The sequence below is a fragment of the Hyperoodon ampullatus genome, assembly GCF_949752795.1.
Source record: "Hyperoodon ampullatus genome assembly, chromosome: 16".
In the NCBI taxonomy this organism is placed as follows: domain Eukaryota; kingdom Metazoa; phylum Chordata; class Mammalia; order Artiodactyla; family Ziphiidae; genus Hyperoodon; species Hyperoodon ampullatus.
In genome coordinates, this window is record NC_136929.1 from 73377257 (window position 1) to 73403158 (window position 25902).

The 25902-nt window shown below is 43.5% G+C and overlaps 2 protein-coding genes across 2 annotated transcripts in view; both read right to left on the reverse strand.

Annotated features, from left to right (window-relative positions):
• The window catches only part of LOC307065020 (protein POLR1D-like), a 42630-nt gene extending 38669 nt beyond the window's left edge, over nucleotides 1–3961 (reverse strand). Inside the window, exon 1 of the mRNA XM_079721773.1 lies at nucleotides 3832–3961. Coding sequence (XP_079577899.1) covers nucleotides 3832–3857 — 26 coding nt within the window. The 5' untranslated portion in view covers nucleotides 3858–3961. The remainder of the gene's footprint in view (nucleotides 1–3831) is intronic.
• On the reverse strand, nucleotides 2356–3931 carry LOC307065019 (DNA-directed RNA polymerases I and III subunit RPAC2). Its single transcript, XM_079721772.1, has 2 exons — nucleotides 3832–3931; nucleotides 2356–2932 (listed from the first exon to the last, which is right to left on the reverse strand). The coding sequence occupies exons 1-2, from the start codon at nucleotides 3855–3857 to the stop codon at nucleotides 2557–2559; spliced, it is 402 nt and encodes a 133-aa protein (XP_079577898.1). The 5' UTR covers nucleotides 3858–3931; the 3' UTR covers nucleotides 2356–2556.
• Nucleotides 3962–25902: the final 21941 nt, after the last annotated feature.

The following is a 25902-nucleotide window of genomic DNA, read 5'->3' on the forward strand; positions in this document are numbered from 1 at the left end:
TAAGCCATTCTTCTTGTACGAGTGTTAATGCTTAGCCTTTTTAGCCCTAAACTAAGGCTGCCAGCTGCCCATCAACCTCCCCGTTAATTCCAACCCATATTTTTCTGTCCTCATGTGACTCATTCATCATTCTCCCCTCTTTGAAAGTCTTGGCTTCCACAACTCGACTGTCTACAGACTTTCCCACCACGTCATTGGTTGCTCTTTTGCCCAACCTTTAAATACTGAGCTTATCCAAGGCTTGGCTTGGGCCCTCTTCTTTATTTATTAAAAAAAATTTTTTTAATTCTTTGGCCTTGGCATGTGGGATCTTAGTTCCCCGATCAGGGATCCAACCCTCGTCCCCTGCAGTGGAAGTGCAGAGTCTTAACTACTGGACCACCAGGGAAAAGTCCCAAGCCCTCTTCTTCTTTTTTTTTTTTTTTTTTTTTTTTTTTTTTTTTTTGTGGTATGCGGGCCTCTCACTGTTGTGGCCTCTCCCGTTGCGGAGCACAGGCTCCGGATGCGCAGGCTCAGCAGCCATGGCTCACGGGCCCAGCCGCTCCGCGGCATATGGGATCCTCCCAGACCAGGGCACGAACCCGTATCCCCTGCATCGGCAGGCGGACTCTCAACCACTGCGCCACCAGGGAGGCCCCCAAGCCCTCTTCTTAATCACACTCCAGTTTCTATGGATTTACCTCATCTTTATGGCAAGAACTCACAAAGTTTATCTCTACTTAAATCTCTTTCATGGCCTCCAACTCCTGTCTACAGATTACCTCATTCAACAGGGAACTTTTGATTTCAGTCACCTTCTCTACCTCCCAATCCATCCCCGCCCTTCCCCCCAAGCTTCCCGTGTCAGTAATTTCGCCCCATACCTCGATAGGAGTCACCCTTCTCTTTCCTCACCTTCCACACCCAATTCCTGAGGTCTACCAATTCTGTGCCAGTTTGGCTCTCAAACGTATCTCAAATCCACAATCTTTTCTCCATCACTAGCTTATGGCCCTTCCAGGCCACTTCAGCTCTTAAAGTTTATCTGCTTCTACCCTGGCCTCTCTACAATCCATTCCAACACGCTGTGATCAGTTACTCAGATGTCTTCCCATTGTACTTCCCAAAGTCCTTCCCACCCCAGAGCTCTTCCCATGGAGTCTGTCGTAGGCCCTTCTCCTCCTTGCTGGCCCTGCTACAGGTGTGCACATCTTCTTTCAAGACCTTTATTTCCTCAAACCACCGGTGTTCTGCTTCAGGACTTTTGCAAGTGCTATTCCCCCAGAATGCTTTTTCTTTTTGCACAGCCAGCTCCTTCTCTTCCTGTAATCTGTGGAAGGTCCTCTCTGCTTCCATACCTAAAGCAGATTCCCCTCTCAGAGTACTGGCGGGTGGGGTGCTCAGGTTCAAAGGTTGACAGATATTTAAGGTGAATTAAGAGTCAAGTTGGGGTAGGACAGGTATGAGACACAAGGCTGAAGAGGTAAATAGGGCAGCTGTTAAGTGTGATTTATGAATATTTTAGGTTTTCCAAAAAAAATCATTTTCCCCACATGCAAGTTTCCTCTTTCCTGTCCTTACTTTCTCTCAAATACTGTTCCTTTTTTTTTTTTTTTTTGCAGTATGCGGGCCTCTCACTGTTGTGGCCTCTCCCGCTGAGGAGCACAGGCTCCGGACGCACAGGCTCAGCGGCCATGGCTCACGGGCCAGCCGCTCCGCGGCATGTGGGATGTTCCCAGACCGGGGTGCAAACCCGTATCCCCTGCATCGGCAGGCGGACTCTCAACCACTGCGCCACCAGGGAAGCCCAATACTGTTCCTTTTAATGTAACCCTGGGCTATACTGAGATACCTACCCAAGGACTGAAAATATTATCTGGTCATCCCAGTTTTCTCCTTCTTTAATATATTAGCATCCTGAAATTAGAGCACTGAACTGGTATCTATCCTATAAATGCTACCATAAAGATGGAGCCTGATACCACCTAACATTCTCACGTGAAACCAGAATTCTCACAATTCTTTCAAATTATTTTCTACCCTTGCCCAATCTACCAATCATAGCAAAGGATGCAGTTGTCTCATGAATTACTAAAAACATCTAGGAAGAGGCCAAGTCCTCCCTTCACTCCCACCTTTCTTGTCTAGACTATCCACAGCCTATCCGGGCTCATGCTCTACTGCATCTCTCCCTCGCCCCCAATCACAGGTGTGCATACACATTCCTTTCAATTCCCTTGATCAAAGTCCTTGTCTAGGCCTCTGATTATCTCATAGTTTCCTCACTTTCAATGTTGGTTCAATTAAAAGAAAAAAAAAAAACACAAAAACCTAAAATAGTCAACCTCGAGGACAAAGGAACGAGAACCACTCAAATCAGTTTAAATAAAAGAGGGAATTTATTAGAAGAATACAGTTTCTTGCAGGGACTCCAACAGCTGAAATGGGTTAAGAGCTAGAAGCAGGCCTTTCTGCAGGACAGATCACGTTGTAATCACAAACGTTTACTTCTGGGTTTTGCAAAAGCACGAATAGAATATCCTAGTGGTCAGTCCTCCCTGTATAGTGCATAACGGACTAGAATGTGGCTTCATTTCTGCTGGCTTTTTGATCCTTATATTCCTTTATGCTGGCCTCAAACTTGTCAAGCACATGCTGGCAGACATTCATGAGCTCAGTCAGGCCTCTCTGAAAGGGCTCAACAGCTGGAAGGGCACCTCGAGTCTGTATGCGCAAATTAATTTTGCTCTCTGAAGGATGGGTTGTCGTGTAACCACAAAATTCCACTTCCGGGTTCTTCATGATCATGTAACGAAGAGAATTTCCTAGGGTATGGTCCTCCTCGTGCAATACAAATGTCACACAGTGTCTATCTGTCCCAGCTGCCTGGACCATTTCCAGGGCTGTCTTCCTCTCGCCTTCAGCCATTGGGGTCTTCAATCCAGATATTTTTCTACACACATATTTTTTATAAAAATGAGATTACACTGAATACGGTTTTGTAACTAGCTTTTGTCATCTACTATATCACAATTGCAACACGTTATTACTCCAATGCACTGCAATTGCACAGAACGATTAGCATTAGCCCTTATTATTTTCCTGCCTCCACGTACTCTACCAATCAATAATTTATTGCCTCCAATTTCTCCCTCTTCCATTTGGCCGTCCACATGGCCACAAGGGGAGTGTCCTTAAAACAAAAAAGTTTGCTAAAATTTTCTTTTGGTAGGCTCACAAGAAAGGAATAGGATTAGAACAGGGTGGGCCCTGCTAAAGGATGAAAAGGAAGTTGAAAGGAGTAGAAAAACGCAGATTATCATAAAAATAGAAACTAAAGATCATCAACGTGCAGGGCCAACTAGGGCTTCCGTTTGCAGGAGGTAAGGAAACTAGAATGGAAAGTCTGAGAAGAGCACCAAGCAGGAAGGAGAAAGCACTCAGCGCACAGAGTGGACCAGTTAGCGCTCGGCACAGAGGAGGGACTTGGGCCCGACCAACACACCACCGCCATCGCTCGGGGAACCGTGGCCTGGTGCACGTTAGCTTTATCTACTCTTCCTGTTCCAAATGGGGGTGGGCAGTTCGGGGGCTTAACTCTGGTCTCCCAACTCGTGTTCCCTCCTTGATGTCGAGGGTACTGAGTCTCCACGCAAGTAACCCAGGTGTCCTCCTCTCCCTTCCCGATCGGGGCCTCTCTCCCCACCCTGGCGCCCACTGCTCCCTCCTCCACTGTCCTCCCAGCCAGGCCCTCGCTGCCAGGCCGGGCCGCGGAGGCTAAGGCCCCGGTCAGCCGCGGGCTCCCGGTGCAGGGCGCGGCCAGCTCCTCCCGCCCCCCTCCTCGGCCGTTACCTCTCCAGCTCCTGGTCGTCTTCCATGGCGGGGGCGACTTCCGGGATCCTCAGGTGGTACTGGCGGGCCGGAGGCGCTGTCCCATACCTCGAAGCGAGCAGGCGCCACAGGAAGGAAGGACTGACGGGAGGAGCGCGGACGGAAGGAGGGAGGAGGAGCCGCAGCGGCGCGGCAGGGCCCGGCCACTGGGCGGGGCGTGGAGGCTCCGCCGCGGAGCCTCGCCCACGGGCCCCGCCCCCGGCGCGTGGAGGGCGGCGGCCAGGACTGAGCGGTTCACCCGCGCTCGCGAGCGAGTTGGCCCGCAGAGCTGGCCGGGAGACTGGTGCGGTCGGGCTCCTGCCCCGCCCCGAGGCCGAGACCGGCCAGTGGGCGCCGGAGCTCAGCCCTTGGCACCTTCCCTCCAGGTGATGGCGAAGGGGGCGGGGCCTTACCTGCCGCCCCCAGATCACCTTCCTTCTCGGAGCCAGGATCGGGCCTCTTTCTGACTTGCTGCTGGCCCGGTGCGTGACGGGATTAATCCCAGGAAGGACCACACCTCCCGGGGACGGGGGCGTTCATGGCACGACAGACTTACACTATAGTTGAGCAACACACTTTGCAGAATTTCACCACAGAATAGCATGGGTGTAACACGGTATTTGTCACATCTGGGATCTTGCAGCTGCACAGCTCAACTGGGTCAAAGGACAAGCGTTTGTTTTTTTATCTTTGGGGGGAGGGGAGGAGTGAGAGTTTGGAAGGAAACTGTCCCCACTCCCCATCTTTTCTCTTCTAGGATCTCTTTCTACCCCTGGAGTATGTCCTGCCTCGCTTTGGACGTCCTTTTCCCTTTACCCTTTTGGCCTCTTAAGCCTCCTCACCTGCGGAACCTCCCGCTCACCTTTGTTCACAGGTGCCCCTGCCCCCGCCTAGGCAACTTTTCACCACCCAGACTCGCTCTCCGCCCTCCTTCTCCCTTCGTACCTCTCCGCTCTCCGTCCTCTAAGGTGTTCTTCTTCGCCAATAACCCTCTCCCCTCCTGGCGGTCCTGCTCCCCTCGCCCCCATCACCCCGGCCAGCCCCGGTCCCTACCTCCGACCCCCGCTGTCCTCCCGCCCGACACGCCCCCAGTTCTGTTTTCCTGCGCCACCTCTTCTCCTTACCCCACCCCCGATCCCCTAGATGTTCACCACCTCCCCCAGCTGTTCCCCTCTCCTCCCGCTGTCGGCGGTGAGCGCAAGAGGCACTTCCTGAGCGCGGGCAAATCAGGCGGGCTGCATGGACAGCCGAGGGGTGGGGGAGGGCAGGCGGCAAGGGGCGGTGCGGGCTCACTCTAACTCCTAGTGATGGCCCCGGCCTGGCCCGCCCCCTGAGCTCTAGGATAGGCGGAGCCGCCCTCTGACCCGCCCCCTCCCGCCCGGTGCTGTCGCCGATTGGCTCGGGTGCGTGTCGGGTTGCGCGGCTCGGCCTTGGCGTTCGCCCGCGGAAAGGCAGCAGGGGCGGTTGAGAAGTGAAGTCTTGGCCAGAGTTTGCATCTTGCCAGGAAATCCGCGGCGGCGGCGGCGGCGGCGGCGATTCCCGGCGGAGCGGAGGCCGGCCGGCCCCGCGTTCCTTCAGCGGGCCGCGGAAGCGGAGCCGACGCTGGGCTGCGGCGCCGGGAGCCGGGCGTGCCCGGGTAGGCGCGCTCCCCCGGTGAGTAACTTTGCCCTGCCCGCCTCGCTCTGCGCCGGCCCGCGGGTCCGCCCGCGCCTCAGGTGCGGGCGGCGTGGGGTGTGGGGCGCCCGGCGCCCTGGAGGCGGCCGGAGCGGCGCCGCGGCGTCTTCCGCGCTCTCCTCGCCCGGCCGAGCTGCGGGGACGCGGACCGGTGTGGGGCCGCCGCGCTGGTCCGGGGAGGAGGGCGCGGGCTGCCGGCATCGGGTGCCCGTCGCTGTTACCGTTTGGTGGTTCCGGCCACCGTCTCGCTGGTCTTTGCGTCGCTTGCTCCAATTTTAGGGAGGGGAGAGGTGGGGATGAGTTTTCTGCTCTCTGCTTGTATGTTGCCGTCAATGAGAGTGCCGCCAGCTGCCTTACCTTGGTCTTGTTCCCTGCAAAGGAGTGGGGAGAGATCATACCCTCGGTCCCAGCCTGTTGCCTGTGAATTCTCACCCTTCCCTTTAGACTGGAGAGGGTGGGAGAGAGATTTGACGTCTTCGAGGGAGGAATTTCAAAATTCGGATCTTGATTTGGAAGCAGTCGCACCCAGAGCCCCATTCAGGAAAGACATCACTCGCTTTTTAGAGCTTCATGCCCTGTTTTAGACGAAGGACTTTCCCTTAGATGTAGTGTTTCTTCTGATGTTTCTGTGTACATTTAAGGTTATGAATTAGGACGTTCGTGTCTGCCAGGAGCTACAGTACACTCATGCGTGGCCTTAACTGTGTAGCTGTTTTCTTTTTAAATCACAGAAACGAAATTGAATGAAAAGCAGCGGCGGTTCAGGAGGAGGAAACAGTTGTGAGCTCCGGTTGACTGGAACTGTCTTCACTTTAAGAATTTCACATTCTTGCAGCAGTGGTACTTATCTGTAGATTGGCCTTCGTCCCAGGACAGATTCTGAGTTTTATTTATTTACTTTTTTTCTTGTTTGTACTGTGACGCAGCACTGATGAAGTTGGTCTCAGTAGGTCAATTTTATTTCCTTGGGTAGATTTGATTCCCATCTCCACACCCCTTTAGAAAATGGACTTTGATCTTGTATCCTCTTTGGCCTGTCAGAGCTTTCTTGAGCCACGAATAACAAAAGTTTTGCCTTTTTAGCTTGTCCAAGTCCCACACATGAGTTTTCCCATAGGGGTAAAATGTAGGCCAACTCGGAACCAAAGTAGAGTAACACTACTTTTAATTTGTCCCAGCTATGTGTTAGCAGTCATAATTCTGTAACTTGTTCCTCTCTTTTTCTCATCAGGTTATACATTTTCCATTATTTATTCATCTAGCAAATGGGTGTCTTCTGTGTGCCGGGCATGGATGGCAGAGGTCAGCTCTTGCCCTGAACTGGCTCATGGTGTTGTTTGGAAGCTGATCCATACCTCTCTTCTACCAGCTACCTGAAAGCAATTTGAACAGGTGCTGTGGGAACTTAAAAAGTGGGAGCATTTCTGCCTGGAGCTTGTTAAGGAAGGCCTCACACAGGCGTTTCAAATTGCTGAGAGATTTTCATTCTAGGCAAAGGGGCTAGCGTGTACGGTGTTGCTTTATGAGAGCTGCATATGGTTCCTCTGGCTGAAGCACACAGTGTCTGGGGTTGGAGTCGTGGCCAGGGCCTGGTGTATTATTCATTTCCGAGCACTTAGCACTTTGCCTTGCTTACAGTGGGCACTCAAATATTTATTGAACTGACTTGAACAGAAACATGAAGGATTTTGTATGCCGCATTAAGAAATTTGGACTTTATCCAGTCCGTGATACAGAGCTGCTAATTTTAAGTAGGAGAATGTCACGATAACATGTGCATTCCACAGGGTAACTGCGACAGTCTGGAGGATGGTGAGGGTCCAGATGGGAAGTAGGGAGACCGAGCAGGAGCTGTCACACTGTAGGGTTTAAGTGCTCAGCGCTTTTCAATTCACGTTATCTGGGTTTGAATCTGGCTCTGTCGCTCATTATGTAACCTCTTTCTCCCTTAGGTTCTTCATTTCGTAGGGTTTGGGGGATAAAACTTGAAAAACATGTATGCTACTTAGAATAGTGCTTGGCCCATAGGAAGGACTTGGTAGATGCTCGTTGTTATTCTGCGTGGAGGCAGTGGAAGTAGAGATGGTGCGGCCCTTGGGAGGTGTGATTGGTTGGACTAGGTAAGTGACTGCATATGATTAATGAGAGAGGGGTGATTCCTAGGTTTTTTGACTTGAGGGCACTGGAGTATACTGGTTAAGTTGGCTGTGGAGTCAGAACAGGGGTTGAACTCCATCACGTACCCTTAGAATTACTATCCTTACTGAACTTTGGCTCCCTAACATTTAGAAAACGAAGTACTTGTAGGGTTGAGGATCGAATGAAATTACACGTGTAACGCCCTTGGCGAGTACCTAGCACATTACACGTGCTTAATAAATATTAGTTGTTCCTGTCGTGGTGATAACATCAGCGAGCCAGCGGAATGCTAGAAGTTACGAGAAGGAACAGTTAAAAACAATTGGTGGTAGGAATAGAGAAAGGAAGATAGTTTGGGACCAACCCATTGAGGTGCTCATGGGTGATTGAGAAGTCTGTGATGCAGTTGTTGGATAGATGTGTCTGGCAGGAGCTAGGAAAGAATGGAAAAGAAAAACAAGAGTTCACTTAAAGCCTTTGTGGGTGTGGTCAGCTTTCTGGAAGATTTGGGGGAAGGGGGACAGAGAAGAGGTTTACGTGTGGCAGTGCCAGGAGTGTTGGTGTCGGATATTGGGCATCTCTAGCCTTAAAATGCATTTTGGCCACCATCACAAGGGAACTCCAGGCTCCTATAATCAGGATGGCTCTATGCCCTTCTCCCCCTCCTCTTTTTCTCCTTGCTGATCGCGCCCCCCAAATCCAAGTACTTTTTAATTTTGTTATGCAGAGCCATTTAACTTTTCCTGTTTATGGGGCTAAAGTTCACTCTAGGCCCACCTTCCTATGTCAAAATCCAAGGTTTCTAGAAGAATCAAAGTTCTCATTTCATAGGTTTACTTAGGAAGTAATGTTGGTTCTAAAAAAAAAAAAAAAAATATATATATATATATATAAAATATGTTATGTATACCTGTGTATATCTTCATGTAAAATTAAAGTTGTAGAAGACTTAGCCAGGCCTAAAATGACCCTGTTAAGGGGCCTGGGAGATTTACAAAATAAATCCCCTTTAGCTTTCCTGTCATGTCTCTTTTCCTCAGAAAGTACAAAAGAGTAGAAAAATCTGTGATTATGTAAGCTTTTTGGTTGGTTGGATAGAAGAAATGGCTATTTTGTGTATTAACTGTTGAGAAGTTGTTAAGAGGAGTTTTTTAAGAAGCAAATGTTCATGATATACATTCTGGTGATAAATGCATCTAGTTAGTATGTTTTTAAAGAGGCAGGTATTGTAGGCTCTGTCCTTCAGAATGTATGCTTCATAAGAGCAGGGACCCTGATTTGCTCACCGAAGGAGAGTCCCCAAATACTATAGAACCATAAATATTAATGTATGCATGAATAAATGAATTGGATCCATTGGCTTTGATCTGTCTTGGCCCACAGACTTATTGAAATCTTTGGAGCAATCACTGGTCAGAGGGAAAACAAAAAAGGGATTTGAGCCAGCAAAGAAGCTTAAAGTACTTCATGTTCTTGTAGGAAGATACCGGAACTGTAACAGAATTTATAACTATTAAGATTCAGTGATTTTAATGCCAGCTGCTATAGTTATTTGCATGATTCCCTCCTTTTTCCCCCTTTACTGTGAAAGTTGTGGGGTGTAGTAGGGAGGAACAGACTTATGTAGGGATATTGCTTTGTTCAGAGTTAAACTGATGACAGCTGTGTCATTACTTTGTCCTCTTATTAGCAAAACTCCAGAGCAGATAAGAGATTAATAAGAAAAGCTGAAAAGATAGGAATAGAAGAAGTGGTGTGGGCAGAGAGGGTCGAGCATAGTTTATACCTTTATCTTCCCAGCCTCGAGATTTAATACTATTACTTCTGATAATCAGGACCCCTCGGTGGAGAAATTATGTAGGGGAAATTTTTTTTTCCTCAAAATTGGACTGGGAAGGAGAAATGAGAAATAGAAACAAGTGTAGAAAATAGGCAATAGGCAAATAAAACTTTACGTACTATATATATACAAGTATACTGTAGGAATTACATATATCGTGTGTTTCTGTGCTTATTTATATAGTGAGTATATTATAAACTATCATGTGTCCACTTAAAAAGCATACCACTTTTATGTAAACAAATGATGTTTTAATTTTTTCCTCTATTGAAAGAGTAATCTTAGAGTTCTTTTAAATAACAAATTGCCCTAAAGTGTATAATGGGGGCCATTGTAAAAAAATGTTCATAACCAAGTTAGGAGGATATATTGTTATGTAAAACAAGGTGTACTTGGCTTTAGTAAAGCTTCCAAAGGCTCTGTTGGTTATCACTTTGTTTTATAGGTAAAAATAAAGTGAGTCTGGTATGTATTTATACCCCTTCCCCCACTCACCCCCCCAAAGTTGGGATTTTGGCTACCAAGATTAAAAATTAATCCTTCATCAGAGTTCTTAATCCTGTTCAGTTAAACTACATAGTTATTGAACCAGTAAATTGGAGTCCTTCGCTTATATCTTTTTTCTTTGTTTTATTGTGACCATTTCCACTTTTCTTCCACATGATTTTCATGTTTGCAGTTTGACTTTCGATTTAATTGTATTCAGCAAGCAGCATACGTGATATGATCAACACTGGGCTGTGCGGGACACAAAAGATTCTCTGCCCTTGGAGAACTTAAAATCTTAAAAGACATTCAGTCGTGGAGTTAATCATCCCGAGGCAAGAGATAGATGGGCCCCAGGTTAGACATTTACAGCTAGTCTCCTGTTTACGCTTTGAGACAAAGATAATAACAGGAACAGGGTAAGCGACTGGACTTTGTCTCCTGTGGACCCTTCGAGCTCACGGTAATGGCAGGAGCAAAGAGGGACTAAGCCCTGCTTAGGTCAGGAGGCCACATATTTCTCATTCTTGGGGTCAAGGCGACCTCCCAGACTGCACATGCACAGAAGGGGTCCTCAGGGGAGGGGACAGTAGCCCATAATCTGTCCTGCCAACCTCCTGGAGACCCTCACACTGGAATCCATCTTGGCCAAAAGATACACGTGCACACGGGGGAGGGCCCTGAGTCAGACCAAGTATGGGGTGGAAGCAAGATGATTGGCCAGAGGAAAACAAAGACCTGGAAAGCTGCCCCTATATAAGCAATTTAAGCCACCCCAAAAGCATGTGACTCTGAGCCTGCCCATGTATCTGCTTTTCTAATAAACACTTACCTGTTTCACTATTTTCTGTCTCTTTGCTAAAATTCTTTCTACAAAGGAGACAAGAGCCAGGGCCCTGCTTCTAGCCACTAGTGCCTGGTGGTCGAGTGGTTAGGATTTGGCGTTTTCACTGCCGAGGTCTGGGTTTGATTCCCGCTCCGGGAACTGAGATCCTGCTTTGAAGCTGCTGCCCACTGTGGCCGCCCCACATCAGTTCAAAGCAGGTTGACGAATACCTCCGACTTCTAATACCTGGCTCCCCAACTCCGTGGCCTTCACTTCCACTGTGTTTTGACATTCCGCCCTGTTTTCCACATTAGAGACCTTACATTTATGTACCCTGTTCTCTGACTGCAGCCTCCTAGCCTATCCTTCCAGCTCTCTCACACCCACAAGTGCTCTTTCGGTGCCCTTCCTCTGGGCAGAGATGATTTGCCAATCTCTTTATTCCACCCCACCTCCCGTTCTCTGTTGTATTAACATCTGTGGAATCTATATGCTTTCACTGGCACCTTGCTTCTCTTGAACTTGCTTTTGTTCAGTGCCTGCCAGATAACGACCCTGCTGGATTAACTGCTTCTCCCTGAGTTGCTTTGGCAACGCTGTTAGAAGGCCAGGCCCTCAGTGCAGGGCATCACCTCTCAAACAACCCGTCCCCTGCATTCCCCTCAGTCAATTATGTTTATTTGGCATCTACTGAGTGCTCTGACACTGAGCTAAGAATTTGGCAGGCAGAGGTATCCTCATAGAGCTTACATTCTAGAGGAGATAGACATTCATCAAATAATAGCACACATTATAGTTATAAAGTACGGTAAGTGCTTTGAAGAAATAGTATAGGGCTGTGCTGTAGTCACCTGCACTTATGGCTCTTGAAATGTGCGTGGTCTGAATTGAGATGTGCTGTGTCACTACACGCCAGATTTTGAAGACTTAGTATCAAAAGGGATAAAATAGCTCAGTAATTTTTGTATATGGATTACATGTTGAAATGGTGATATCCTGGATATGTTGGATTAAATAAAATATTAAAAATAGTTCATTCACTTGGCTACTAGAACATTTAAAATAGTGCGTGTGGTTCACATTCTGTTTCTGTTGGGTGGCAGTGGCACGGGGTGTTTGGGGTATAACAAAGGGAACTAATAACCTAGTCTCTGGGGAGCTGGGTGTCACTGAACCCGCCCTGAGGAAGTTGTCTTGGAAACAGGTATCTGGTTGAGTAGATATTACACAGGTAAACTCTTCTCAGGCCAAGCAGTCAGAGGTGGGGATGGCACTTTGCAGGAGGGTGAAGAGGTGGGTGGGAGAGAGCTGGGGAAGAGTGGTGTGAGACGGGGCCTGGGAGGTAGGCAGGGCCGGTCCTGTGGGCCTTGTTGGCCCTAATCAGGATTTGTCCTTGTCTCATTATTCTAGACCATCGTCATTCACAAGCTCTTTATCAATCCCCCACTTCTACAGCCTGCAGATAATCTGGTCAGTTCATGAGGATCTGATTTGATTTAGCAGATTTCTGTCCCTCCCCTTCCCAGCTTGTCTAGGTAAGTCTCAGGTCTGTTAAAGGCTAATTTTTCCACGTGTGCCCTTGATCCCATCCTTCGGAGTCTCTTTTAGGAGAGCTTCATCAGTTAACTGCCTTCTGTATTTAATCTGTCTCCCTGCTGGCTTTTTCACCTGTAAATATGCTCCAGTCCCAAACTCAAAACAAAGCTCCGTTGACCCAGCAGCCCCTCTAGTTACTGTTCTTAAAGCATGACAAAATATTTTAAAGTTGAATATTTTATTGAAAGCAGTATATTCAAAATGTATTAATAGGTAGTCAATACAAATTATTAACAAGACATTTGACTTTTTTCATATTATGTGTTTGAAATCTGGTTATACAGTCGACTGACCCTTGAACAACGTGGGGATTAAGGGCACTGACGCTCCCAGGCAGTTGAAAGTCCACAGATAACTTAGAGTCGGCCCTCCCTGTCCACAGTTCCTCTCTATCTGGTGATTCAACCAAATGCAGACCATGTAGTACCATAGTACTTACTATTGAAAACAATCTGTGTATAAGCGGACCCACGCAGTTCAAACTTGTGTTGTTTACGGCTCAACTGTATTTTACACGTGTAGCCTATCTCAATGCAGATGCTACATTTTCAGTGGGTAAAGTAAAAAGAATCTTATCAAAATAATAATAATTTAACAAAAATACTTTATACTGCTTCCGTTTTTATTCTGGTAAAAAACATATCACATAAAATTTACCATCTTAACCACTTCTAAGTGCACAGTTAAGTAGTAGTAAGTGTATTCACATCGTTGTATAACAGATCTCCAGAACTTTTTCATCTTGCAAAACTAAAACTCTGTACCCGCAACAACAGCTCCCCATTTCCCCCTCCCCTTTGCCTCTGGTAACCATCATTCTATTTTCTGTTTATGTGGATTTGGTTACTTTAGATACCTCATATAATTAGAACCATACTGTACTTGTCTTTTTGTGACTGGCTTATTTCACTGAGTGTAGTATAATGATCTCACGATTCATCCATGCTGTAGTATGTGACAGGATCTTCTTCCTTTTAAAGGTTGACTATTCCACTGTGTGTATATGCCACATTTTGTTTATCCATTCATCTGTTGATGGACATTTGGGTTGCTTCTCCCTCTTGGCTATTGTGAATGGTGCTGCAGTGAATGTGAGTGTGCAGATATCTCTTTGAAGGTCTGCTTTCAATTCTTCTGGATCCCAGGTCTTTCAATCCCAGAAGTGGGATTGCTGGATCATGTGGTAGTTCTACTCTTAATTTCTTTAGAAAACCCCTATACTGTTTTCCGTAGCTGCTGCACCATTTTACAGAACTCAAGGGTTCCAGTGTCTCTGCATCCTCACCAATGCTGTTATTCCCTCTTTTTTGATAGTAGCCATCTTACCAGGTATGTAGTGACATCTTACTCTGGTTTTGATTTGCGTTTCTCTGGTGATTAGTGATGTTGAGCATCTTCTCATGCTTGTTGACCACTTGTACATCATCTTTGGGTTCTATTCAAGTCTTTGGCCCATTTTTAAACTGGGTTATTTGATTTTTGTTGTTGATTTGTAGGCATTCTTTATATATTCTGGATATGATCCCTTTATCAGATATATTATTTGCAAATATTTTCTCCCATTCCTTAGGTTGCCTTTTCACTTCATTGTGTCCTTTGATGTGCAGAAGTTTTTAAGTTTGATATAGTCCCATTTGTCTATTTTTGCTTTTGTTGCCTGTACTTTCGGTCTCCTATTCAAGAAATCTCTGCCAAATCCAATGTCATGAAACTTTCTCCCTATATTTTGTTCTAGGAGTTTTATAGTTTCTTAAATGCATTTGAGTCAAATTTTAGATATGGTGTAAGTAAGGGTCCAAACAAAATATTTCGAACATATTTCTGAGACCTTATGTAAATAAGAGGGAAAGTTCTGAAATACATGGAATAGTTTTAATTTGGGGGGGATGGATGACATTGCTTAAGGACACAATTCTCAAATGGTGCTTATTACAGGTGATCCTTGAACAACAGGGGTTTGAATGAACTATGTGGGCCCACTTACATATGGATTTTCCTTTTCGTTAAATAGTGCTACAGTACTACTTGGCCTGCGGTTAGGGAACCACAGATACCCAGGGCCCTCCTCAAAGTTTAACGGATTTTCAACTGCAGCGGTGGGGGGGCATTGGCACCCCAGCCCGCTCATTATTCAAGGGTCAACTATAGCATATTCTAGTGTGAATTTCTCTTCCCTTTTTGTTTCTTATAGTTGTGAGACACCAATATGGAAACAATCAGTAGTCTAGGGCTAGCTGAAGCTAAAAAATAAGATGACTAGGGAGAAGCCAGGTATCAGACTGCATATGGTTGCATCCTGTGTCTTTCCTACTAAATACGTACTGTGTATGGTCAGTAGTCTGCCTTTTAAGACCATTCTGTCAGGACCATTTAGTAAAATTTCAGAAATATCCATAGCAATTAGATCTCATATGAAATATTTATCAATCTCATTAATTTCTCTAATTTTAGGCTCTGTGCTTTTGTTATAGATGAGATACATTAATTGATACTTCAGTAGACTAATTTCAGAGTTTGTTAAAAATAGATGTAATTTTTCTGGGTCTCTGACTTGTTCCTTTTCCAGGTGTATGGAACATATTTGTCAGCATATTTGAGTGATTTGTCCACCTTTGAAGGTATGTTAATAAAGCATTTCAGGATTTATTCTGTGAGTCTGGATGGTGAGTTTTAATGGTATGGTAGCTATTTACACAAGGGACTAAAATTTTTTTTAATGAATCCATTTTGTAAGTTACAGAAGGATGATACAATCTCAGCTTTCAACTAACTTTTGAAAGTTTTCAATTAACTTCTTTGGGGTTTTTTTGGCTGCATTGGGTCTTTGTTGCTGTGCGCGGGCTTTCTCTTGTTGTGGTGAGAGGGGGCAGCTCTTCATTGTGGTGCGCGGGCTTCTCATTGCAGTGGCTTCTGTTGTTCTGGAGCTTCAGTAGTTGTGGCACGTGGGCTCAGTAGTTGTGGCACACGGGCTTAGTTGCTCCACGGCATGTGGGATCTTCCCAGACTAGGGCTCGAACCCGTGTCCCCTGCATTGGCAGGCAGATTCTTAACCACTATGCCACCAGGGAAGCCCTTAACTTTTTTTCTTATAAAAGGTTTACATGTTATAAAGTTGCTCAGTGTGATTTTAGTCTTTCTAACTGTGACAATGTGACTTAATTTTCTTTATTTATAGTTTGGATTCACAGGCAGTAAATCAAACCTGATCCTGGAGGAAATCAAAGTAGACCATTAAGTAGCTCTTAAAATGCTTAGGCATAGTACAGCATTCTTTACACGTCCATAAAGAATTACTCTGTTGGTTACTTGAACCTTTTGAAAACAAAATTGCTCTGTTAATAAAAAACAAAGAAATTGCTCTCAAAGTATACTAGGATTTATGGAAAGATATCTATCTGGGAGATAAAGCTTAATATTCTTAGTAATATTTCTAATTCAGTTTTAAAGTAGTGACATCTTCATCTTAAAGAATATCTCTATTTTTTCAATCGAAAATTGAAAAAATCAGAAATTGAGATAAATCAGATTACAGTTTCATTACAATTACTATATTTTGATGCAAATATGATATTTAAATGGTAAAGCATAAGCATAGAGAGTTTTGTGGCAAGGCAAAAGTTAAAAATTATTATTATAAATTGTAGGTAAAGAGGAGTCTCAGGAGAACAGAAATTTCAACAGTTTTGCCATTGTGCCAGTCCGAGATAGCTAAGTAATAATTATATGTCTTTTCTCCCGCTGGATATTTATTGAATGTCTGTTATATGCCAGGCACTGTTCTAGATGGTGAGACTCTTCAGTGAACAAGACAAGTGGGATCCCTGTTCTTATGGAGTTTACATGCTGGTGGGGGCAGTCGAGCAGATAATTGAGAAGGATAATGGCAAACGCTAGGAAGAAAATAAGACAATGTGGTCAGATCTCAGCGATCTGTTTACCCATGACTAAAATCTACAGCTGGTCCTCAGATTCAGCGATTAGCTTGCCTTCTTCACCAGGAAAACTTTTAGCTAACACTGCCAGAAAGACACAAAGAGTGCCATCTCTGTTTCTTGCCCTTTCGTACCCTCTCCTGGAGATTTCTCACTCAGTGAAATGACTAAATAGCAAAAGTAGGAAGGAAGGAAGAGAAGCGAGGCATCCAGAAAATCATTTCTCAGATAATTTGGCTTTGCATGAAGCTGAGACTTTGTACCTGTCAGTATCTCAACAGTACTTACTATTCATATGTTCTGAATTAAGAAAAACAAAGACCTACCAGTTATTAGAAGAAGGACCAAGGGAAAATGATTTTATCAATCCTTGCAGTTTTATTTTAAATTTTCTCACGTCTTTTCATCTGTGTCACCTTATGAAGAACTCTTGATTTGTAACTCAGCTGATGAGACAGCCTTTACAATTGATGTGTAGGACTTTTCTACCCTGCTTTCTTTGGTACGTAAGAATTTGGAGTGTGACCCATGACTCATCAGTTGACGTTGTAGTGCATTTTTAGAAACAGAATGCAATAGCAGATTTCCCTTGAGCAGCTGTAATGAAAGTATATACAAGAAAACACAAATTTGTATCTGCTGGTGTTATTACAGCTGTATGTTAAATTGATTCTTAGAAAAGTGTTCCAACCCTGGACATTTCAAAGAGTATGAATAGAATAGGTATAAAACTATGTTATATGTCCTGAAAAAAGATTCTTATTATGCAGCAGTAACTGCATTTCTCCCTTTTTTAGGGTATGAAGTCACTTTGTAGGTAAATATGATCTTAATATTTAGGCTTGTGTTTTACCTAATTATTTTTGGAACAGATGAAGCAGTGAAGAAAAAGCATTGTCTTGGGCATACTACTTTATTTCTAGTGCTCCACAAAATTGTTTTTATTTTTGATGTGGACATCTTGTTTGTTCGCTTAGCTTTCTAATTTCACGTATGTGAGAACCAAGCTTGGCTGCTAGAATTTCTACCTCCTATTTTATTTCCTTTTGTATGTGCTTCCACTGTGGTATACTCCCATGCACATAAAAGCCAGTCTGTACAAATAGATGCTTAATGAAAGTGAGACTTGCACTCCTTTTTTCTAGCCACCCAGCTCCTCCAGAGTTGACTACCAGTGGGAGTTCTTTGTATATCCTTCTAGGCTGCTTTGTGCATATAAACTCATGTATGTATCTGTATAGACAGATATTTTTAAACCATACTGTTCTGTACCTTGATTTAAATTAGCTCAAAATTTGTGTTGGGCTTCCCTGGTGGCGCAGTGGTTGAGAGTCCCCCTGCCGATGCAGGGGACGCGGGTTCGTGCCCCGGTCCGGGAAGATCCCACATGCCGCGGAGCGGCTGGGCCCGTGAGCCATGGCCGCTGAGCCTGCGTGTCCGGAGCCTGTGCTCCGCAACGGGAGAGGCCACAACAGTGAGAGGCCCAGTTAGCTTAAAAAAAAAAGAAAAAAAAATTTTGTGTTAAGTTGCTAGTCTTCTTGAAATTTAACTTAGTCGTCTTTTGTTTGCTGGGTTATATTACCTTAAAAAAAGTTTCTCTTGAAGAACATGTAAATATTACCACACAGAGGTTTTCTCTGCTGAATATGATTACAGAAAAAAAAAGATTATTTGAACTTTTTTTAAAGCTATAAATCATGACCCTGTTGCTTATTCCTTTTTTAAAGGGAATGCTGAACATAATAAAAATTTAGTCATCTTAAAAAAAAAATTTAGTCATCTTTATGATGACTTAAGAGAAAATGGAGCATTTTCTCATTTCCTTTGATCTGGCAAATATAGTACAACCATGGAAGAATAGCTGTTTGTTACATTTTACATTTTGCTAAAAAACTTGATTAGGGAATATTATAGTAAAAATTATGCTGAATTAAAAATTACTTGTTTAACAAATCTGCTTGCTGATTTGAAATGTCTTGGTGCATTTTACAGTGTTCATCAATTCTATAGGCTGTATCTTTACAGTATTAATGTGTGTAGTGGGCACTCTTAGAGTATCTTTCATTTTGAGAAGTGTTGAGTGCATCGATTTTATTCTAAAAGGGGGAGGGGGAAAGGTAGTCTTTTCCTTGAATTCAGTTAGAATACAGCGTTAGGTGGAGAGGGGAAAAAAGTAAATTGTTTTTAGTAATTGAAGACTATCGCCCTAGAAGGCTTTAATATTTTCACTGTACACTGCCTTCCTTTTGGTTGTGAAATGTAAATGTGCAGAATTGTAGAACTGCGAATATGAATCATTGTAATAACTGCCATTTGAGTGACAACTCTGGCTGTCACTCTACTAGGAGCTTGAAGCATCCTACAGAGAGACACCCACCTAGTGTGCATCACCCAGTGTGTATAACCCTTGCTTCAGGGCTGCTTTTCTTACTGAGTGATTCTACAGTTAGGCTTCCATGACTCTTATGTCACTATGAAATGGTTATCTGCTAATTAGATGGTCAGTTCTCTGAGGGAAGGACTGTCTTACTCTGTCAGATATACTTTTAATTCTCATGTAGATATGAATACCTGTATCTCTGCTGTCCATTGTAATAGCCACTAGCCTTATGTGGTTTTTGAGCATTGGAAGTGTGGCTAGTCTTAATTGAGATGTGCTGTAAGTATAAAATGCACACTGGATTTCAAAGACTTAGTATGGAAAAAGACTGTAATACACCTCATTAATTTTAAAAATATTAATTATGCAGTGATATAATATTGGATATATTGGATTAAATAATATATATTATTAAAATGAATATCACCTGTTTCCTTTTTCTTACGGTGGTTGCTAGAAATTTTAAGTTATATATGCTGCACATTATATTTTCATTGGACAGTGCTGATCTAGACCCTTGATCCCTTTTTTTTTCTTTGTCAACCAAGCCCCTCCTGTCTCAACCTAGGCAGTCAGTGTGACATTGGGCTTGAGAGCTCAAGACTTGGAGTCAGAGACTTAGCCTAAATTCTTTCTCTCCTTCCTATATACTGGGTAATTTATCAGTGTTTTAGAATTAATGATTCATTTAAAAATGTTATTTATCATTCTCTATGTGCTAAGCAGTGTGCTTAGTACACAGGCTGTAATGCTGAGCAGAGCACAGGCCCAGGACTCACAGAGCTTCCAATCCAGTGGGGAAGACTTATTAAATAATCATGCAAATAAATAATTACTATGATAAGTACTAAGAGGGAAATGTATAGGGTGTTATAAGACCGTATAGCAGGAGACCTATCAGAGTCTTGGGTGCCAGACAGTTTTGTTTTGTTTTGTTTTTTTTAAAGAAATCACATTTTGAAAGACAAGAAAGAGTTATTTAGGAGAGGAGAGTGGAAAAGTGTATTCCAGGCAGGTGGAATATTTGCAAAAGTCTTGAGTCAAAATAGTGCATTATACTTTAAAGGAGCTAATAGAAAATCTATGGATTGGAGAAGTGAAATCAATGAGGATTGTGGTGAAAAATAAAAGTCGGAGAGTTAAGTCAGAACAAAATTATGCAGAGTGAAACTGGTAGGACTTTGTAATGGACAGATTATGGGAGGTGAGGGAGAGGGCAATGTCACAGATGACCTCTGAGTGTCTGGTTTCGATGCCTACATGGCCAGTGCTGGTGAGCCCGTTCACTAGAGGGGGACTGAGTTTTGGTAGAAATGATCTTGGGTTTGATTTTGAACATGTTATGGTATCTCTGAAACACCCAGGTGTATATTTTGTTCTATCAAACTGTGAAGGAAGACACCTTCCCCCACGTGGTTTTCTTTTGTGACTCTTATGTTATCTCAGTCTTGTAAGTATAATTTAGGAATCTCTTTGGTCCTTATCTTCCTGATAATCATTCTGATCCTGTTTCTCTAGCAAAATATTTAGATTGGCAAGTTTAATAAGATCAAGATCAATTATATTCTTTTATGTTGCTCTTGAGCTATACTTAACAATCCACATTGACTGTTGGTTGCAAATACAAGTCAGAATATGAAACCGAGAAGTATTGATGTTCACTGCTCCTTATCCCTTTTCTCACTCTATGCTCTGTCCCTAGATGACCTCAGACCGACTTTTCATAGCCTCAGTGCCTCCTTATACTAAAAGCTCCCAAACATATCTCCCTTGTGCAGACCTGTCCTCTCATGACCAGGCCTGGATACCTGTATCTGGATGGATGTCTCTTACAGGCACATCACATTCAATATGTCATGATCTCTCCTCCACCAGAACCTAGCGAATGGCACTGCTGCTTTCTGTTTTAAAAGTCTGGGAGTTACCTGGATGTTTTTTTCTCTCACCCTCACTCCCCCACAATATCTTAACTCATCCGTCTAACCTTCTAAATCTCTCCAATCTCTCCCTCCACACTGCCACCATCCTAGTTCAAGTTATCTTTTTCCCCTTGGACTACTCTACTGGCTTTTTAACTGCACTCCCCCGTTCTTTCAAGCTTCTCTTTAATTCTTAACTCAGTATATCCAGAATAAGTTTTTGAAATACAGATCTCCTCTTGTCAGTCTCCTTCATAAAACCCTTCAGTTGCTGCTTTTTGTTTTTAGGATAAAGATCCAAGTCCTTAACATTGTCCATGGCGCTTTGTGAATTAATCGCGTCCCTGCAGACTTCCCAGCTTTCATCAAGCCCTCTGATGAGCTTTCTTTCTGTTTCCTGTTTCCGTGTCACTGGCTACTTAGTGTCTTTGTACTAGACAAGCTCTGTGAGGGCTCCACAGTGACCCAGCCCCCTAGCACAGTGCCTAGCACGCAGCATGATTGACAAATATTTGTTGAATGAATTGTGAATTTTCTGGTGCTTAATGTATCTACCTGTTATGTGCCGTGTTTAGTAAACTGAAAGGGGTCAACAAGATGAATCGGGTTTTTTTTTTTTAATACATTATGTTTTACTACTAGGTTTTCTTCCTTTAGATGGTTTCCATGGAAACAGCAACCAAAAGACTGCCTGGGTTGCTGTAATAGTCTCTGGGTGATATTTGCTGCCATTGTTAACTGAGACCCAGAAATTTAAATATTTAGATCTATGTTTCTCAAGTTCGAGATCCCAAGTGTAAAAATTTAATTTGAGGGAAAGTTGTTAACTATTCACTTTTTCCTGTTTTTCTTTTGAGGCCCATCCTTTCTATTAAAATAGTTTGCTGGAGAGCAAAAGAGTTGCTAAAGCACGATGAGGGCTGTTCTATTTCTACTAGACACCTTTGTTGTTTGCTTTCATTTGTATTGTCTGTCATTTATTTTCTTTCCTAATGAATGCTTTGTAAATATTGCTGACTGACCTTTACATTGTTAAAACATAATTATATTGTCTGTAACAAAAGTGAACTTCTCTTACTAGGAATCATAAGTTCAGATTGCACTGAGGATGCTAGTATGGATAGAGGCATTTGTATCCCAGATTGTATAACCCAGAGCCATTGGCAAAAAACAAACAAACAAAAAGGTGGGAATACAGATCTTGACACATTAATATACAAGGTAGTAGTAGATGGCCTTGGATGGCAGTGTCGGTGCAATGAAGAAGCATGAAGTCTCCTTTTGTACCTTGAAGGCTTAGGAAGAAAGCTTTAAACATAGTTAAAATATTTGTACAGTAGTCTCTCAGTGTCTGCAGAGGATTGGTTCCAGGACCCCCGAGGATACCAAAATCTAGGGATGCTCAAGTCCCTTATATAAAGTGGCATAGTATTTGCATATAACCTATGCAGATCTTCCCATGTACTTCAAATCATCTCGAGATTACTTATAATACCTAATACAAGGTAAATGCTGTATAAACAGTTGTAAATACAATGTAAATAGTCTGTTCGCAGCAAATTCAAATTTTGCTTTTTGGAGCTTTCTGGAATTTTTTTCCTGGATAGTTTTCACCCAGTGTTGGTTGGTTTCAGTCCAAGTCTGCAGATGCAGAACCTGCCTATACAGAGGGCTGACTGGATACTCTTTTATATAAGAAGTTGCATTCAGAGCTTCATAAAAATTTTGTGCCACATGGCAAATATAAGTGAATGTTTTCCAAGAAGTTTTTAGAGAGATTGATGGACAGCTCAGAAATTGAGATGCTATATGGTTTTATGTTTATTCAAATTGATTTTGATATCTGAATGCAGAAGCACAAAGTTGTTTGAATTTTGTGGATGTAAAAAAGAATGCTATTTTTTTTTTTTTTTTTGGCTGCACCACTGGGCTTCTGGGATCTTACTTCCCCGACCAGGGATTGAACCTGCGTCCTTGGCAGTGAGAGCACAGAGTCCTGACCACTGGACTGCCGGGGAATTCCTGGAATGTCAATTTTTAAGGCTTCATTTTATCACAGTAAAAATTAAAATGAAAATACAGAATTGTGGGGAATAACTATGAGATTAAGAGATTAGGTCCATCTAAGCATTTTGGCCCTTCTATAAATAGCAATATGTGTTTTCTTCTGGATATTAGCCTCCCTGATGCTAACAACAGAAGATAAATTATTTTCCTATGGGTCTATCATCCATTTATTTGTATGAACATATGTATGTGTGTGTATACATGTATGTTTGTGTGTATACCTGAATATGTATATACGTACATGTGCATATTTTGGTGTGTGCAATCTTTGCACATTTACTTTAGGCACTTAAGTACGGTATGTACTTTAAAAGTTATAGCTCTGGAGTCAGAGTGCCTGATTTGAATCATAGTTCCATCAATTACTAGCTTTGGGCTCTTGGGCAATTTACTTAATGTTTCTTATTTTCAGTTTCCTCATCTGAAAAATGGGGATGCTGATGATATCAAACTCAGGATTATCATGAGGATTAAATCTGTTAATTTCCCAGTTTAGTTAATACCATGCCTGATATATAGTAAGCAGTCAATAAATATTAGCTATTATAATTATCTCCTGAAACCCATTCCTTTTAGATGTCAAAATTGTCCTCATTTAGACTATTTGTCTTTTTTTTTTTTTTTTTGCGGTACGCGGGCCTCTCACTGCTGTGGCCTCTCCCGTTGAGGAGCACAGGCTCCGGACGCGCAGGCCCAACGGCCATGGCTCACGGGCCCAGCCGCTCCACGGCACGTGGGATCTTCCCAGACCGGGGCACGAACCCATGTCCCCTGCCTCGGCAGGCGGACTCTGAACCACTGCGCCACCAGGGAAGCCCAGACTATTTGTCTTTTTATGACATCAGTTGTATCCCCTTTTGTCTAATAACAAACATCCCAATATTCTGTCCCATCCCATATTCTGTTCCTTTCACTTGTTCTCATTTTAGTCTCCTGCGTCTCAGTCTTTTTCTGACTTCACTGTATTTTCCTTCAGGTTACTGGGCATTGACGTTTCAGGCAGGTGTGGGCCTTAGGTCCATAGGCCTTGACCATGATTGTTGCCTTTTGGTTTTAAACAATGGTGAGACTCCTCCCCTCTAAACACCCCCACCCCTTACTGTGCCGCTTCCAGAGAAGTTTGCACTGGAAGAAGCTTTATGGATCGTCTAGTCCAGAGCCCTAGTTGTTCAAAGCAGAAGGTCAGGCCTCTGACTACAACTCCTCCTGAGGATGGACTGTTTTGTAAATCTTGAAAAACATTTTATTTCTCAACAGGGTATAACTCACAGACTAAAATATCAAATGGGCTGGTAAATTGGGGAAATACCAGGAAATCCTTACATTTATGACTGAGAAACTAATCTTGAATTTCAGGGCAGGTAGGTATATTTTGCTGGGACGTACGAGGACAGCTCACTTACAGGTCTGTTTGCTCGGATCCGCCTGTGATGCTTTTGGAACGCTAACTCCTCCCGTCACCCTCTTGCCTCTCCTTAATGTCTACGCCCTAAAATGCTGCTCAAAGTCGCTCTTCTTCTTTGGGCTGTTCCTAGACATTCTACCTTAGCTCAGGTTCTCATTACTCTTCATCTTGACCGTTGTAACAACTTCCTGTTTTGTCTTCCTTCCTTATTGCCGTACCCCCCTTACGTATCCCAGAGTTTTCTCCCATGACACGCAGACCTGCACACATCCGGTCATGACTCAGAACTCTCCAGTGGCACAGCCGTCCCTCCAGCCTTCTCTCTGTACCACAGTCCATCCCTCCGTCCCCCACTCCCTCACATGCATACACCCCCACGTGGTGCTCCCACTCTCCCCAGAACACCTTCTCTCCTCTAAAGCTCTTGTCCCTTGGCCCCCCTACTTCCTCTGGAGAGCCCCTCTTGTTTCGGAGCCAGAGCACTTCTCTAAGAAACTTTTCCAAGTGATCACAATAGACATTCCTCTTTTTCCCTTCTACTTGCATAACCCTTTGTTCCTCTTCTAGTCCACCTGACCCTGACACGCTTACCTTGAAGGTCTGCCTCTCCATGTGTGTGATAGCAGTGCCTGTAAGCGACCATCTTTCTTAGCGTATTGACCTGGCTGGGTGCCTTACTTTTATCATGAAATTAGGAAGATGTGGTTTTAGGGACGTTGGCCATCATAAATGGGACAGATTGATTTCTGATAATCAGGCCTTACAGGTTTTTCCCTCTAGCAATAACCTAATGATAGAGAATTTTATGATTCAGAATGGAAAAAACAGGAAGGCTGACTGAAGCCTGATTATTTTTGAGGGGAAAATGCCTATTTAGGGGAGGAAGGTACCTTCAGAGAATCACATTCACGCAGGCATGTTAAACTTGACAAAGAGGCATCTATCTATATATTATACTAGGTGTTTGCTGGGAAGTCTCCGTATTAAGTCAGCTCCATTTAGATGTTTTTCTTTGACAGTATCTTAAATTAATTAAAGATTCATTCCTTTAATGTCTCACTTTGTCTTCTGTTATATACAAATGTCCTTAGAACAAGGTAGTGTATTAATTTTCATAAATTGTATACCAATCACTTGATTGAGATTTATTTCCTTAAAGAGGTTTTGTTTGAAAAAGAAATAGGTAAGGGTAGAGAGTGTAATATTGAAATGGAGGAAGGAAAGGACATAGAAAAGGGAAAAATGATTAAGAAAGCAAAATGTATGAGACAGAATTGATCTAGGGCTGGCCCTACATGTATGTTAATGTACCTTCATAGGATTTCCTTTTCACCATCTTTTCCTTTAGAATTTGTTTTTAAAAATAAAGTTGATTTAGCTTTGTTAAAAGTATTATAGAGGGCTTCCCTGGTGGCGCAGTGGTTGAGAGTCTGCCTGCCGATGCAGGGGACGCCGGTTCGTGCCCCGGTCTGGGGGGATCCCACATGCCGCGGAGCGGCTGGGTCCGTGAGCCATGGCCGCTGAGCCTGCGCGTCCGGAGCCTGTGCTCCGCAACGGGAGAGGCCATAACGGTGAGAGGCCCGCGTACCGCAAAAAAAAAAAAAAAAAAAAAAAAAGTATTATAGAAAGTTTATAATGATTAATGAATCTGTAAACTCTGTGTACTAGAACTTCAATAATCTTGTAGATTAAAAGGCATCCTCACAGTTTATAAGTAGAAATAAATATATAAATAACATTTAATTGAATTTTTTTTTCGGTACGCGGGCCTCTCACTGTTGTGGCCTCT

What these genes read in the sequence shown, in the direction of transcription:
- LOC307065019 (XM_079721772.1), bottom strand. Translation starts at nt 3,857, where the DNA reads ATGGAAGACGACCAGGAGCTGGAGAG. An exon ending in GACGACCAGGAGCTGGAGAG is followed by an intron (nt 2,933 to 3,831) that starts GTAACGGCCGAG and finishes ATATGTGTGTAG; the next exon opens with AAAAATATCTGGATTGAAGA.